The following is a 17,161-nucleotide window of genomic DNA, read 5'->3' as shown; positions in this document are numbered from 1 at the left end:
CTCACTGTGGTGGTCGGATGTGTTGCCTGGAAGTGTAGATTGAGTTCAGGTGAAGCCACATGACTCTTTGAAGTGGTCTGTAGAATTTACTGTCAGCCTCGACCACAAACCTCTCGTAGTTTTCTCCTCTACCTGCCGTGGCGCGACACTGACCCTTGTATTGTGAGTCTAGTCACGTTTCCAGAACAAATTTTGTGCTGTGTTTGCGAGCTCTAAACCCAGACATGTTGCAAGATCTGTGCACTTATGTACATGGGGAATAACAATGGGGGTGGTATTGCTGTTAGAATGGAGATTATCATAGGAGAAATATTTTTCCTGAAGGTTTAAATATTGTAATAGGCGTATTGTTATAATCGTGGGATGGTCTTGGAAAATATTAACACTCTGGAGAAGTATTTTACCCTTGATGCATTGTGTAACTTTTCCAGTGAAGGGTTTGTCAGATGCTCTTTTCCATGAAGATGTTATTGCTTTGTCTAGGATGTTTCACAGTATGGTATTAAACCTTTCTATCTTCATGGAGACCAAACCAGACCAAGTTACAGGTTAGATCTGTGGAGAGGCGAATCCACTCACAGTCCAAATGCTTGTTTTTTTTTTTAGGTATTTTTGAGCTATAAAACCACCTGTAATTGGAGAAAGCAAGTGATGGACTACCCAATCAAAAAGTTATGGCAACACTTTAGTTTAGGTACCACATATTAAGCCTTAACTGAGTGGTAATGGGTATGCTAATTAGCTGTTACTTAGCTATTAATTGGTATTAATCAAACACTTATTGATGCTCATTAAGATTTCAGCGTATGCACAAAAAACAACTATTGTGATCGCCACTAATTTAATGGGAAGAAAACTGTTAATGAGTTAGTACTCGCAAAATACGGCCTTAGACAAAAATGCATTGAAAGTACTTTATAAATACTAACAAAGATGTAATTAAGCACTTACTATGCATTTTACTATTAACTAGCTATTAATATGTGGTCCTTAAACTAAAGTGTTACCAAAGTTATATATTGCAACTATGCGATATAAAAATATGGTCTATCTATTCATGCACATTTAATATTATTTTGTATAATGCTCTACTAGGATGTAACATTGCACTCATGGATTTTCATTCTAACACAACAAAACTCCTCGCTTGCAGTTGTTTTGGTTGGCTTTCGGGTTTTAACTTCAGCTACACAGCCATTAATGCTATTTTTGATATATTTACACTCATTTACTCTTTTTATTACCAATGTGCAGTTTATGTGAGCAACTCGGTAAGATTATAATGCTCTCCTTTGTGTCACAGCCTCTGCACAACATCAGTGTAGAGCACCAGCCATGTGGAATAGTGTGTCTTTTGTTTGCACTTATAATTCTATGCAGTCTATGATTCGATACAGTGGACATTTGTGTTTCTTTTAAATAAATGGTATTCTTCAAAGTTCGCATGCGGCTATGTTTAGGTCCATGCTACTGTTAAAATGACATTATGTATCTGTATTTGTAGGTCTATAATTTGCACTATGCAAGAACTCCTCTTTCACTTTGTATCTACTTTGTTCCTATTTGTTAATTATATCTTACAGTGTTGTGAATTATATGGTACATTTTGAATTTACAGTATTTGGTTTAGTTTAATGAGCTCTGTTTTGTAGTTGCACTTACATCAATCACCCCAGTGAACAAAGAACAACCCCTTCCCCCATAACAGTACTACTACTGTTTCTGTGCAAAGTGTATATGTCAGCAGGTAGTTTGTCCTACTCTTACTGCTACTACTACTATTACTGTACTACTACTAATATTAATGCTGCTTTACTATTTCTACTACTAATACTACTACCACTACTGCATTACTACTACTGCCTCTGTGCAAAGTGTATATGTCAGCAGGTAGTTTGTCCTCCTGTTATTGCAATTACTACTACTATTACTGTGCTACTACTAATACTAATACAGCATTACTACTTCTACTACTAATACTACTACCACTACTGCATTACTACTACTGCCTCTGTGTAAAGTGCATGTCAGCAGGTAGTTTGTCCTACTGTTACTGCTACTACTACTGTACTTCTACTACTGCTGATATTAATGTTGCTTTATTACTTCTACCACTAATACTACTACTGTTATTAACTACTGCATTACTACTACTGTCTCTGTGCAAAGTGCATATGTCAGCAGGTAGTTTCTCCTACTGTTAGTACTGCTACTAGTACACCTACTACTACTAATGTATTGCTCCTGCTACCACAAACTATTTCTTTTATGACGTACTGGTACCATGACTCTCTGGGTGTTTCCTTCTTTGTACCATTACGTTTGATCTTCTCATCTACACCCACGTGATTTCTCTGCAACTCTGCCTCTGCACTCTACTTCCTGCTATGCAAAGTGAGCTGTGCACAGTGATAAAAGAAATGTCTGACAACATCACTTCGTTTTCAGTATTTATTAAGAAAGAATTTCAAGCTTTACAATCAATAAAATATTTATGCATTGATTTTGCATCATTAAGTAGAAAAATATAGTCCATGTATACAGCTTGTATCAGGATCAGTCTCTGGTTGCTCCATCCATGTAGCCTAGTGTTGGCTGATTTGCAAAAAGAAACTTAAATGTCCATATTCTTTCCAAATGTCTGTATTCCTTTCAAAGTCCACCTTCTCATCTCTTGCAGTGTCCTCTTTGCTTGCTTATTGGTCCCTTCATTCAGGACACCAATCCACCACTTCCTTCTCAGTGTCCATTATGCTCCATCTTGGTCCTCACACGACCTTAGCTTGGACCCCATGCGCCTGTCACTGTCCCTGGATGCACCGGGGAGAGGAGGCCGCTGCTACTGGGCACACACTCGCGGCAAAACCTCTTTAATCCAGACAGGAGTATAGGCGGAATAAGATCTACGCCTCAAGCTCTTGGAATTTCTTCAACAATGTTAAGGTATTGTGCAGTTCAGCGTTCAGGCAGGGTGATAGCCGGTACCCAGTCATAAACGCTGCGTCTCTCATCACAAAACATCCCCAGAGTATCCAAAGAGGAGTGCTTCCATGGGCTGGCACTGGGGCTCTGCAATGAAAAAGACAAAGTATTCATTAGTACAGCGTGCTCAAACTACGCGTGATTCACCATGAGCTGTCCTCACTATTAGACATGACACAAACGTGGGTGCTTGTGCGTACCGTGACTAGAATGCAGTGCACGTCCTTGGGCTCCCCACTCTCATCGGCGCCCACGAGGTCTGCGAGGCGGTCGATATCGTTCACACGCACCACGTTGATGTCGTTATCGAAGCAAAAAGCCTGGATGAGGGTGAAGTGAATCTGCAGCGCGATGTCGCACTCATACTCTTCGTCTGTGGCCAGCACACAGAAAGCCACGCTGTCTGGGTCACTGAGGGTAGACAAGGAGACAAAGGATTACAATCTGGGAAAAGTTGCATTTGCTAAATAAAAAAACCATAAAAGTGAAAAAAAATACAAATATATGATTTAGATACTTACACATTCATGACTTTTGCAGACTCGTAAACTCCGACTGTCAGATAGTCTTCCTTTTTAGCGGCGAGGAGCAGCTCCTCCAGCTCAGTGCCTGCACTTTGCACCCTGACAAGACAATACAGCACCATAAGAACACTGTAGCACACAAAATTTCACTGAGAAAAAGCATTAAGAATGTTTCGCCACAGTAGTATTTAGTGCGTATTTACCTGTCAGTGTTCTCCATGGTTGTCTCTTGTCCTTGCATCTCTTCCAGAGTCATAGTTATAATCCACAAGCGAATAGAATCCGAGTAGCGAACAGCGGATAAAGTTAAGTCTCGTTAGAGGGTAGTTGCTGTTGTGTCGTATCTGTCGATATTCTGAGCTCTGAGCAGCCTGTGCTTGCTCTTATACCGCGTCAGCGTGGCTTCTCGGCAAGGGGAGGTGCTTTCCCCGCGCGCCTGCTGCCATTGGCTCAGAGCGCTCAGCCTGGGTGAGGAAAGCAAAAGTCCCTGCGCAAAGGTTCACCCCCGGCTTGTTGACAAACCCACGTGGGGGCGAGGATTACGCGTTTTCAAGAAATCCCCCCTCGAACCTTCCACTAACAATCCTTGCCCTATAGTCAACACCAAAGCTTTGTAAGAAATGTGCTAAACAAATGTGACCTTATTATTATGACTCCCATGTTGAATGTTATGGGCTACACATTACAGCTGGCATTTGGCCCCCTCTCCTTTCAATGTTATTAGCTATTATTTCATTAAACGCAGCAGTATGTTGATTGAGTTACTATTATGTCTTTATGTTCACCTTACAACTAATGTTATACAACTGTTACGCACTATATAAGTTGTAAAGCAATCCTGGAACACTGCATGTTATCCAATGCTAAAAACATGTTGCTTGGTCAATATGTGGACTGCGCATCTGCCGGGGAAGCACTTGGATAAATAGGTAGCCTTTTCCAGAATACAGTCTAGTCTGGAACTTCCCAAGCAGCCAGCCACTGCGCTATTTTTAGACGCTTCTCAACGCGTCTCAGACTCACCCAGCACCTGCAGACGGTAAACACATTCACGCTAGTGCATGTGCATCCAACTAGATAGTGCTATGATAGTGATGACCCAGCGACACAAGGAAGTGCAGAGAGGTCATTTTAGAAGCAGCAGTGAGCAGCTTGTTGCCTCGGCACACGCCACTCGTCGCCTTTGTTCAGAGTGCGCACTTAATTGGCCCTGCTCTGTCTTGACTGGACGCGTGTCGGAATAAAAAGTCGACTTTGTGCCCTGCTGATAACAATAGGCCTCCACCTGCTCCGGGTCTTTCTTACGGGCCCCGGGGGTCTTTGAAGGCGGCACACTCCAGTGGCTTTAGTGGCTCTTGGCAGATGCTCGACAGATGCGCGTGGAGACCCCCCTTCGTCCCCTTTCCTGTATTGACACGCGCCGGGCACTTATCAGTTTTCAATGCAACATCAGTGAAGTATTGGGGGGTAAACACAGGCGCATGCAAAGTGTTTATGCTAAGTTTGTTTTGAATGAAATAGGGGTTGTCAACAGTGTCAACTGAGATATGTTCAAAAGATTGGAAAGATGCTAGAGGGGACAGTCCTAAATGAAATGATATGCAAAAGCTTTTCAGATAAGCTGCAGTACCCAAAATTAGTCATAAATGAATAGTCATCATCATTAGTTGTCACCTATAACATATTAATTCAGAAAGGTACCTACAGCAAAGACTACTAGGCAAAAATGCACCATAAGAGGTCCTTAAAGTTGGACACTGACCCACAAGTGAGTTGAGAATGGACAATGTTATGCACTTTTTTCATAATTTTATTTATTCCAACCATCCTAATGCATTCAGTTTTATTTATTTTTTATTTTGAAAATCCAGGAACCCTAGGGGACTTGTAAAACTACTATGCCAAATGTTAATATGCAGGTTTTTTTTTTTTTATTATGGGTCAACATTTTAAACATATTATGAAAATACAATATAAGATAGAATCTGTAAACAAAAAAAGATCATATTGCTAAAATGCTACTCTGTTATGCTGCTCTTGTTTTGTTATTAGACCCACAGTGTTGCAAGGGTCATGCTTCTTTCCAAGACAAATTTCCAGAGTGAAATGAAGTCAAATCAAAACAAAAATGAAATGCCCCAGAAAGTACAGAAAGACACAAGGTACATGACCAGCAAGAACAGCAGAATAAACAGGACAAAGCAATGGCATTTCATGATTACACAAGCAGGAACCGCTGATGAAATGAAATGTCATGTGTTGTTACAAGGAATTACATGGAGACTTCCTTGTAGCTGTTTCATTTAAAAGAAATCAGGACTGTTTTTGCACCATACAACAAAACTGGGTCAAAATTGGCAATGAACTCGGACATTTAGTCACGTACCTAGTGTTTATCCGGTATCCAGTATTAGAATTCAGTGTCAAACTCAGTGCATAAGGTAATTTCTAATACTCAATACTCAATGAAGATCTACCAGAGAATAGTATAATGCAAATATAAACAAATACACACCTTTATAGTATGTTTATAATGTCTGTTTAATGTGAGTCTGTAGTCTTCCCACTCCATTTCGAGGTAATATGGTGATAGCATTTGTAATACGAAACATGGACGCATATATATATATATTAAACCAGGTGTAATTGTGTATGTGTCTATGTGTGTGCATCCCAGAATGTATAAAGATTAGTGATGTAACAATAACCAAAATGTCATGATATCGTATCGTGGGCTGTCACAATATATCGAATAACAAGTTAATTTGCTTAAATGTATTGATTTATAGTCGTAACAGCAAAGAAACATATGGAACTACATATACCATGATTCATTTCATTGCAGACAACATGAAGAAATATGTTTGTTTTTTTTTTTACTTATTTACTAATTCTTGGGGTTATGACAGTATTGATTTGTACTGAGTATTGTTAGGATACTTATTGCTTTCAAAATACCTTATCTACAATAGCTTCTCCAAAATATCACAATAAATATCGTAACGTGAGATGCATATCATGATAATATCGTACCGTGAGTTTTGGATTTCGTTACATCCCTATTAAAGATATGTTTTATTTTATGTATAGCCTACAGTCTGTGGTGTGCAGCCATGTGCTTGTATGTGTAGAAGTTGTGTTTTGTTGTGTTTTTTTATTTACTGTACCATGAAAATAATGTGTACTGAATTCCAAACAGCAATAAAACTGTAAATACTGTAATCTATAGTCAAAAGCTTAAACTCAATCAGTCAGTCAAATCTGAGCAACTATAGACCTTAAAAAGAACTGACCAACATGCTTCTAAGAAATCATCTCAACAAAATTATTTACATTATTAGTTATCTCCAGTTAAAGTTTCCCCCATAGTTACAAAAGGGTCAAAGTTGTTGTCATACTCAAATGCCAAACCACGTTGACGTTTCGATACAAGTGTTGGCGATTTCTGACATTTCAAAGACCTTACGCCCCCGTCAGCACACGTGGTTCCTCTGGAGCAAAGAGACCGGTGCGTTTTCTGATCACAGTGCGCCATCTGGTGGTGGGTAAGTGGCGCAACCTTTGGCCTAAATAACAAGCCCCGACATGCTGCTGGTAAGGCTTATACAGTATGATGAGTCACGGTTAAGACGACCTAATGGTGATTCATGCTGTTTTTCCCTGTGTGTTTTCCCCCTAACATGTTTGCACAGACACAAATATAGACTATCCAAGGCGAAAACAAAAGCAGTTAAGGAAAACGTATGTCAGGATTATATAAACTGTTATTCAAATCAAATAAATGTTTTCTGTTAATGGGATTTCAATTGGAATTTTTAAAACGTTCTAGTCCCTGTAAATAAAACGCGATTGAAACAACCCATTGGGAGGAAAGCAGGGGTTTTCCCACAAAGATCAAGTAAAACCTGCTGCAATGTTTACCACAGTTTTGTCAAGTCACTTTTGAGGAAGTAAATGACTGAAAAATTCCTCAGGATCTTGCCAACATTTTGACAGAAAAAATTACAATGTGGTGTAGATTAAAAACTATGGAAAATTTGGGTTGCTTTACATGCTTAAGCAAATTTATAACGAATAGGTTTTAGTTTGTTTGAGTAATTGTAGCCTACCTGTTTTGTTTTGGCAGTGGCTTAGTGGCAGTGCCAACCTACAAACACATTATTTTTAGTTTTTTTTATCTGTTTGTTTTTGTTTATTTTGCTTGTCTTGTGTCTTGTGTATCTTATGTTAAAAGCAATTTACGTTTCTGATGTGCTTGAGATGAAAACAATAAATGACATTTGCATTATGTCACTGTGTCCCTAGGCAAGACACTTTACCCACCCTGACTGTATGAATGTGTGAGAGAATGGTGCAACAATGATTCCCATAAAGTGTCCTTAATTAACCAGTCTCTAATACAAACAAGTTTAAATGACACTGTAGTTTTGGTCACCACGCCTGTAGTCACTGTGCACTCTGCTGCAACTGTGGCAGGCATTTTAACATCTTCATCAAGTACAGAAATATAAAATGAACAAATGTGAACACATTTTTGAGGGTTTCCAATTTGATAACATAAGATAAATGTGGTATTGGCTAGAGAGTGACTGATATGGGTTTTTTCATGGCCGATGCTGATACTGATTATTTACAATCCAGAAGCAACTGATGGCCGATAAGTTCTGCCGATATACTGTATTTTGACTGAATATGTAGGTGTGATTTAGATTATTTTCTATTTACCGCAAACCTACAAGAGGGTACATAGTCACATTTTGAGCTGTTTGCTATTTGCATTTAAGTGTTCAAATAAAGCTGTGTGTATGTTTAGGCAGCAGGTTGGCCAAAACAAAATATCGTCCTGTGCTGAAGATTTAAGGCCTATAGCCGATTCATTAAAAAGTGCAAATATCAGCCCGATATATCTGCCAACCGATATATCACTCTGTGTGTTAGTGTTAGTCTCATAGCATAATTGCCTAAGTCATTTTTGAAGGTTTTTGGGGAAATACAAAAACAAACTGCAGATGAGGCTGTTGATGTTTTCTTGACTGTAAAAGTCTTTTTGACCTTCTGACCGAGGACAGAATGAGGCAGCTGAATGGAAAAAACTCAATTTGGAAAAAAATATAAACTTAGGCAATTATGCTATGAGGCTGGTGAATTAAGTAATTAATATGATTTGAGCTTTCTTGCTGTGCTTAGTGTTCTTAACCTTCTTTGCATTTAAATGCTTGATTAGCCTACATTAAAAAAGGTCAGAAGCCTCTTGTTGATTTGTAAAATTATCATGGTAAGTGATTAGAAAACATGTGTTTTGTTGATGTAAAAAAGGTTTATTATAGATGTTCAGACATGTCTTATACATAAACAATTCAAATGTACAGGCGAGCTACAATCATAGAAGCTTATTTACACTATGTCAAACGCCAGTGCTTGATCCACATGTAAAATCTCATAAGTACTGATTAGAACAGGTCAGTTCCAAATACATTTAGATTATGTTTAATAACATAGAAAATATTCATAAAAACAAAACAAAAATGCCTCACTGACAAAAACAGGTCATTACATTTTTGAATATACTTTACTGCGACACTTTACTGAGTACATATTTATCAAATCCCTTTTTCAAGTGCCAAGTATCAAGACGAACAGCATAGAAAGTACAAGAGGTGTCGGTTGGAGAAAGAGTTAAGGGTCTGACAACTACTGCATGGTCAATGGTTTGGCGTCTGATTAAACTAGAGCTTGCATTACTCATTGCTTCACTGTACAACATTAAAAATAAAATAAAAAAATAAAACAAAGAAACATTCCAAAAATGAAAGAAGCATGACACCCTTGTTACAAGGGAATTACTAATACCTTTACAAGTCTTCTACATGGCCAAATGTCCTGCAATGGCTGAAGCATCACAGTGGTCCAATAACCACTTTAGGTCAAGCATCATGAGGTTAAAGCAGCATTCTTCTACGATTAATGAGGGCCGGGTACCTACCAGGGCTGCACTAACTACTTAATGTTACAGCAAAATACATAACACAAACATGTAGCTGTAACAAAGTCATTATTTCCCTGAATAAGTTCCAAACAAATTAAAATGTTCATATAAAAAGTGCTAGTTCAGAAATAATTTTGTTCTAGGCTTTGTGCCTAAAGTCTTATATTAAGATAAGGTTTAGCTAACTGTTAGTAAAATGGCTAGTTAAAATAATGCCAGAGGTTGGGTATCCAGTAGCCACCTTGTCATAGCTTTCTTTGATCTCAATAGTGATATGAAGTCAATATTGTACTACCATTTTAGTCTGAAGATCATACTACTTGCATTATTTAAAATACAAAGTTTTTCTACACTGGTGCAGCCCTAGTTACCCCTTCAAGTCTAACAAAGTTATCCCTGTAATTTTATGGCATGGACATGATTGCTATAACTTCATTTAATAAACTCTAAGACACGTTTGCATTCTCTTTTTTGGTGATGTTTACACAATTTCCTTCTCAGCAGAGTGCTTTTCATAGGTAGCCTACACAGTACTGATACTAGGGAATCTCAACGTTTCCTGCCTCGCCAAACAAGGTAGACCAAAGTGCAAATGAAGTAACAGTAGTACATCAAAAGGCGGTTAAAAGGGGGAAGTAGCATAGATAGAAACATGACTCTAGATACCATATAGTTCCCTTCCATCTTTTTACAAACTTCCCTAGCTAAAATCATATGGCTCCCTCTGCTGATCCACCTCAACTACTACATCTCATCTGAACGGTGTTGTTGTAGTATGACAGATGGGGGATTTCTTTCTATCCAGTTCTCTTTCGAGTTTTGTACCTCGTAAGCAACAGCAGAGGCAGACACTTTATCTATTGGACCTTCCTGGAGTGTCCCCCCTCCACCTGCCTGTCCTGGTTTGATATCCAGAGCCTGGTTGGGGTTGGGGAAGTCCGCAGATGAGTTGCTGTTGACACCTGTTTCTGAGTCAGGCTGCTCTACTTGCTGATAGTCTGGAGTGTGGTTCTTCTGACCTCCGGCAAAGATAGCTTTTACATTTTCTACTTCCTGGGTCATTAAGATGAGCGGTTCTTCATCATCAGGCTCGAGGTATGGGATGGAATCGCTGTCCGGAGGCAGGGAGCGCAAGGTCCTGGAGATGACTGGAATAAAAGGGAGATAATTAAATATGAGAATTAAAAAGACAGATTTTAGACAGTGATTAAAATGTAGTTTCAATATTAGAGCTATTTTGAAAAGCTGAATGTTATACATTTATGCACAAATATCATAAATGCATGTGACGTAATATATGAAATAAAAATAAAATATCAAGAATGTATAACGTGTTTGAATGAAATCGTATATCATCAGGAACTAGTAATCTGTGCCATTAGATTTTAATGGCTCACGACTATTTATTTTATTATTTTTATTTATTTGTTTATTTAGGGCAAGTAAAAGAACTAAAATAACCCCTAACTTTCATCTTCCTTAGTAAAAAATATTTATCACTTTCACTTTGATAGTAAATTTTTTTTTAAAGAAATTTTAAAAAATTCCAAACTAGAAATTTGTTCTGCACTGAATTTCATTTTGGAGAATTTGCTTTATGTTTTCAAAAAGTCCATGTCTACCATCATTTTGGTTGGTGGTCCATCACCTGTTTGTTTCTGTGGGTATGTCATTGCTCTGCCTGGAATGTTCCACAGTATGACATTAAACAGTTCTATCTTACATTTATTCAGTTGCAGGTGGGTTTTATAGCTCAAAAACACCAAGAAAAACAGGCACTCTGACTGTAAGCGGGGTTGCCTCTCCACAGATCTGACCTACAACTTGATCTGGTTTGGTGTCCATGTAGATAGAAAGGTTTAATACCATACTCTCACAACAACATCTCCATGAAGAAATGCATTTAAAGGACCGTCCACCAGAAAAGTTACACAATGCTTCCTTAAACTCTTTTTAGTTAGTTTTCCAGACAGCGTTCTTACCTGAGGACGGGGTGTACAGCTCTTTTTGTTCTGGTTTGCTGCCAAAGGGATTGACAGAAGGAAAGATGATGAGGCAGAAGGATAACAGGAACACCTGAAAGGAAAGCCCCACATACAAAGTTAGCAACGGCTCAGTATTATTTTACCCACCGGGCGCTATAGCAACTACAACAATACTCTGTGTGTTCTGCGGCCCTTACCATAACACATGTACTAGTGGTGCTGGCTTTCAATGTGGACATCTTTACCATGGACTGGAGTTTCTTCAGCTGCTCGACCAAAGACCTGGGAGAGAAATCAAAATACATTAGATAAACATACAGTATATAACAAGGATATAGGTGTGAAGTTTTCAGTGTCAAGCATGTCTTTTAATATTATTATATGAAGTTCGAAGCAATATCTGAATGAGATGCACTGATTAATAAGATTTAGATTGATTTCAGATTGTTTGTAAGGCTATAAGAGAAATAAGACTATTCAAAACATCACAAACTGTCAATAGCCCCTGTACCAAACCCTTAAGACCATCAAGTTAAAAGTAACAAGGGAAAGCTGCAGCTAATAGCCAAATACTGAGCATAGAAAAAAATGTATATCCTTTTTATTAACCTTATATAATATTCTTTTTTTTAAACTTAATTTTGGCTTTCATTATCTAAGTCATATTAATTAAAAAATCTGTGCGTCATCTGAATCTATATAATATATTGGTTACATGGGTCTAATTTTTTTAGATGTACCTGTAGTTAGAAAATATTCAATATTAGAATCAATATATATTTTGATTCTATGATAAAACTGTTCATTGATTCTTCCCTCTTTTCGTGTTGGTATAAAGTAGTCTTAACTCTTACATGTTCTGTTTTTGGAGCATCTGGACTTTCTTCTGCAGCTCCAAGTTGTGTGCTGTGCAGATGGCAACCCTGGGAACAAAGACAGATTTTTTGTTACATCACTTTAGTTTAGGTTTAGTCACAAAATGGTTGGATGGCATGTTTACATGTTTTTTTGTTTGTTTTTTTTAACTCAAATGTGATACATAATTCTTCAAAATAATGATTTTAAAGATGCTGCAATTCTGATATTTTAAAAAGTACAAAATATCATCACTATGGAGGATAGGATGTTAAAAATTTGGTTTGACTGTGTTTTCTTAAAAAGCTTATGTTACGACTCCATAACTCTGGACCTAGATTTAAGGCTGTTTCACAAATCCCTTGAACACTTAAGTTAAAATCTATTCTTCACCTGTTTTCCAGTCCGTCCACATAGACCTTCTTCTTCTTGCGGCTCTCTTGAGCTGACTGCTTGTTCCGGATCTTTCTCCGTACTCTCTTCAAGGTCCTCTCCTCAGCCTGTTACACAAAGAGCTCCTATTCACAACCAGGCTGCAAACAGTGGCCCTGCTCACAGCCTTTAGCACACAAGTACAATTATCCTGGTAAAGGGAACAAAGTCAAAGTATCAGCATATGACGACTTTGACAATAACTAAATGACTACAACATAATAAAAGTTTTGTATCATTTTATCTTACCTTTGTGAGAGGCATGTGTGTTGGAATAGTGGCACCCTCTTTGGCCAGAAGTCGTTTCTCCTCCTCTGTGAGCACAATCTCTTTGAACTGGAACTAGAAAATAATTTTCAAATTAAATTTTCTTTAAACAGAATCGACTTTCTCTATAACAATATATTTTAAAAATATTACTCGATCTATACAGCAAATATATATTAATTGAATCCTCTATCTGATCGAGTCCATTTCATCTGACATTATTCCCATATTTTAGTTTACACTATATATTATTTTTCTTATATTTTCTTTACATTTCAATAGTTTGATTATTGAAGGAATTGTCATCTCAATATTTAATCACATTAACATTTATTTAGCAAGCAGGTGTTAATGAAGCCTAATATAAATGCATTAGGATCACAGTGTGCTATATAGAAGAACAGATTTGATTGTATCTGGGATTTGAGCTTGTTGAGTATGCATCAGACTGTTGCTTGGTTAACACAGTCTTGATGTCACAGAGTGGAAGAAAAACAAGCCAAACCTGCTCTGTTTGTTTGAGCTGAGTCGAGTCTTCGGCCATGTCCTCCACATCCAGAGTACAAGGCAACTCACTGGTGACGTCCTCCTCTCCCTCCATGGCCTCACCCACCAGGTCATCTGAGGGGACAAAAACAACCGCCTTAACAACAGCAACTCGTCTGATGTATTAACTACACCTTCATATCAATACTATTACTAATGCAATGTAATGCAATACTAATGGACTCTAAGATATGGTATCGAATGCTAGTAGTTCCAAATACATTGCAAACTAGGGAATCCATATAAACATAGACTCTGAATGAAAAAATATTTACTTCACTAGCAAATAAGAACTCAATAAGGTGTAATGTGTAAGGTGTTTTAAACCTTTTCTAATGTTTCAGGTAGTCTTTTTTTTTTTATAAATGCTAACAAACCCATAAAACAAAAACGTATATACACAATTCATACCAAAAGAATCACCCAATCACTTATTGGACAACCAACTTAAAGGTGCACTATGTAACTTTTCTGGTGAGATGTCCACCACTTGCTTGTCTCCATGGAGATGTTTGCATTTATTGAAGGAGGTGTTTTATTGCCAAAATATTATACATGTATTCTTACTGTGTGTGGGCTTGCTTATTCACAGATCTGACCTGTAACTTGACATGGTGGCTTTGCATGCTCGTCTCCATGGATAAAGATAATTTTAGTGTCATACTGTGGGCCATTCAAGCCAATTAAATAATACCTCCACCAGAAAAGCTACTTTGTGTACCTTTATGTACAAATACTTCTAACTCACAGCCATACCCTCTAAAGCAGTACACACCTAAATCAATGAAGACATCTGTGTCCAGTTTCTCGGCACGGACACTCTGCAGCTCGTCCATGTCCCTGTCTGGCCCCTGCAGTAGAGAGTAGCTGTGATCGGCCTGCACCATCAGCGCCTCGGGGCTCTCCGTGTGGAAGTCTGTGGGGGTGAAGGGGCCAGGCTCTGAGTGCACCGGGCTGGGCTGGGAGTAGCTTGGGCTGGGCACCATGTCACTGCTGTGGGGGCTGTTGTGGCTGTGGTGCCCCCCTCCGCTGCTGTCATCTGAGATGCCACTGTCACTGCCCAGAGGAGAGTGAGACGGGCAGATTGCATCCATGTCCTCGTCCAACAGGCTGGACAGGAAGTCTTCAGTGTCCAAACCAGGCAGCATCTATAGGAGAAAAAAAACAAGGGCATATGTATAATACAAATATAATGTAGGCTATTATTTGTAAGAATTATAATTATGCTAACAAGTGAGTTATTAATGTATTTTATGTCAGTTCAATTAAGTCACTTTTTACTTGCCATATATTGTAATCTGTCCATATGCTCTACATATCCATAATCATATTCACTTACTGAACATAGCATTGCAGCTTTGTATTCTTGCCCAGTGTTGTGGTAGTTTTAAGTATATCTGAACAGCAACTTTTGATTGCATATTTCTATTTTCCTGCTGTTCTTGAACTGTGGGTTGCAGCACTAGAATTTCCCCATTGTGAAACAAATAAAGGTTCTCTTATCTTGGATGATCTTAAATTAATATTATACATGATACATGGCTCACTATTGCACATGATACTCTGTGATATATTGCTGTTTTTTAAGAACCAAATACATTTTACCAACAATATTTCTTTGTTAAACCAGTTCTTGTGCAAAGTTGATATGAAACACATCTATGTTAATCATCAAAATAGTGAATGTCAAGTGTTCTGCATAAACAAGTTTTCTTTGACGAAATGAGCAACAAAACTGTAATGCAATATTTCTGCACAGCTCTACATTGTGTGTTGAACTACAAACTGATTTAAAAAATAAGAACTTTAAAAATTTATGCACCGATATTGCAAATATTTGCATGCAATATTTCTGGATGGGTGAAGATATCTATTTATACCAGTATCATTTTAAGTGTATCCCTATAAAAAGCAGCTGTAAAAAGCACATTATATATTATAATTTACAAAGAGTGGGGGTAGTCATCTTAAAAATAAGTATGTTATATTCAAGTAATTCTCTTACATCTTGTTCAGACAGCCAGGATTCAATGAGCTCATTCCCATCAGAAAACAAAGGCTCTGTGGATCCATCTGCACCATCTTGGAAGAGCAGTCCTAACAGGTCTGTCCCCTCCATGTCTGGGAGGTCTTCAGTGACTGACATCTGCAGGAAATCGGTCACTATAGACAATAAAACCATGCACAACATTAGAAATATGTCTTATTCCACGTGGCATGTGTTAATGCAATAATTATTATCCCAATTCTTGGCGATAGGGGGCACTGCTGCTCTGATCTTGTGTAGAAGAGCAATAACGTATGCTAAAGCAAAATGTTTGCACAGGAAAACATTTAAATACCCTCTCTGTTGTATAGTACTCCTCCTGCAAGAGCAAATTAATAAAAAAAAAAATGCAAAAATTATCCTTCACAAAAATTACAATGATGTTTAAAAACCTGCTGCAATTAATTGGTACAAAATCACCACATTTTACCATTTAGGCCAACGGTCTAGTATATATAAGTATATATAAGTAAGTAAGTGTATATTGTGTGTGTGTGTGTGTGTGTATATGTAAAGTGATGTGTGGTTAATTTAAAATGAATTGCACAAATATCAAAGTGCATTTCTCCCATGTTTTTTTATTGTGTTTTTATTACATTTAATAATAATGTAATGGCCACTGATGAGATAATCTATCTCGTTATTTAATAATTTAGCTATAACCTTAATTATGGTCTAATAAATTAACTAATTCAACAAAAACTCAAATTAATCTAATATAATTGCAACGTGGCATGTTTTGTTTGTCAAGTACACGTACACTCCAGCATTATATAAGGAGCATTATAGCTACAACATTGCATCAGGTCCGAATTTCTGCATGACCTCATCTTTAATGCGCCCCGCCCCCACGTCCGCATGCCTTTGTCACGAGCTGTCTTATGTGTCAAAACAAATACGAGGTTAAGACATTACTTTAAATTTGAATTTTAACGTTGTCCGTTTAAATATTTCATTATCTGCAAATGAAGTGTGTAGAATGAGCATAATCATGGTTAGTGTATTGCCCTGCACCCTGCTGAGCTGCAGACAGTGGGCTACAGTAGACCACCAGACCAAAGAAAAAAATGACTGACCTACATTTTATGCAGTGACCCACTAAGGAGGAAAATGCAAGAAAAATACATAAACCTTCACCTACAGTCGTAATTTTCACTAAACTACAAAGGAACCATGTATTTAACCAATTAGCCATAATGTTTGCGATATAATCCTGACTTAGATCGCCAGGGAGGGTGTGGTCTTTATTGGCACAGCTAAGCACATAATCTGCGCCCCTCATAAAGAATCTTGATGTAAATATCTTACCGTTTTAGCCCCAGAAGTTAAAATACCAAACGAGTGAGTGGGTCCCGTGGTGTTTGGGTGTCTATTTGCCGTTTGTTCGCTGATACCGCCTACTGCCACACTGCGTTTCCGATGAAAGCACCTTCCAACAAGGCAGAAATTGCGTCACGGCGCAGAGGCGGAAGAGGCAGGTCTGACTTCCTCCTGCCTCAAGGGCTTCTGGGAGTTGTAGTCCATTAAGAACAACCGA

General features: G+C 38.0%; 2 protein-coding genes across 2 annotated transcripts; both read right to left on the bottom strand.

Moving 5' to 3' along the window:
- Nucleotides 1-2,437: 2,437 nt before the first annotated feature.
- Nucleotides 2,438-3,869, bottom strand: gadd45ga (growth arrest and DNA-damage-inducible, gamma a). The gene is made up of 4 exons (XM_020937914.2): nt 3,710-3,869; nt 3,504-3,605; nt 3,183-3,393; nt 2,438-3,069 (listed from the first exon to the last, which is right to left on the bottom strand). Exons 1-4 carry the CDS (start codon nt 3,760-3,762, stop codon nt 2,956-2,958), a joined length of 480 nt encoding a protein of 159 aa, XP_020793573.1. The 5' UTR covers nt 3,763-3,869; the 3' UTR covers nt 2,438-2,955.
- Nucleotides 3,870-8,803: 4,934 nt separating this feature from the next.
- creb3l3l (cAMP responsive element binding protein 3-like 3 like) lies at nt 8,804-17,072 on the bottom strand. Its single transcript, XM_020937925.2, has 10 exons — nt 16,933-17,072; nt 15,583-15,740; nt 14,353-14,725; nt 13,537-13,652; nt 13,014-13,106; nt 12,726-12,832; nt 12,332-12,400; nt 11,675-11,759; nt 11,475-11,568; nt 8,804-10,640 (listed from the first exon to the last, which is right to left on the bottom strand). Exons 2-10 carry the CDS (start codon nt 15,721-15,723, stop codon nt 10,237-10,239), a joined length of 1,482 nt encoding a protein of 493 aa, XP_020793584.1. The 5' UTR covers nt 15,724-15,740; nt 16,933-17,072; the 3' UTR covers nt 8,804-10,236.
- Nucleotides 17,073-17,161: the final 89 nt, after the last annotated feature.

This window comes from Boleophthalmus pectinirostris, unplaced genomic scaffold, assembly GCF_026225935.1.
Source record: "Boleophthalmus pectinirostris isolate CB_2022bp ecotype Guang Dong unplaced genomic scaffold, ASM2622593v1 HiC_scaffold_4, whole genome shotgun sequence".
NCBI classification, from domain to species: domain Eukaryota; kingdom Metazoa; phylum Chordata; class Actinopteri; order Gobiiformes; family Gobiidae; genus Boleophthalmus; species Boleophthalmus pectinirostris.
The sequence above is the reverse complement of the archived record's forward strand: the minus strand, read 5'-3'. Positions and strand labels throughout refer to the sequence as shown.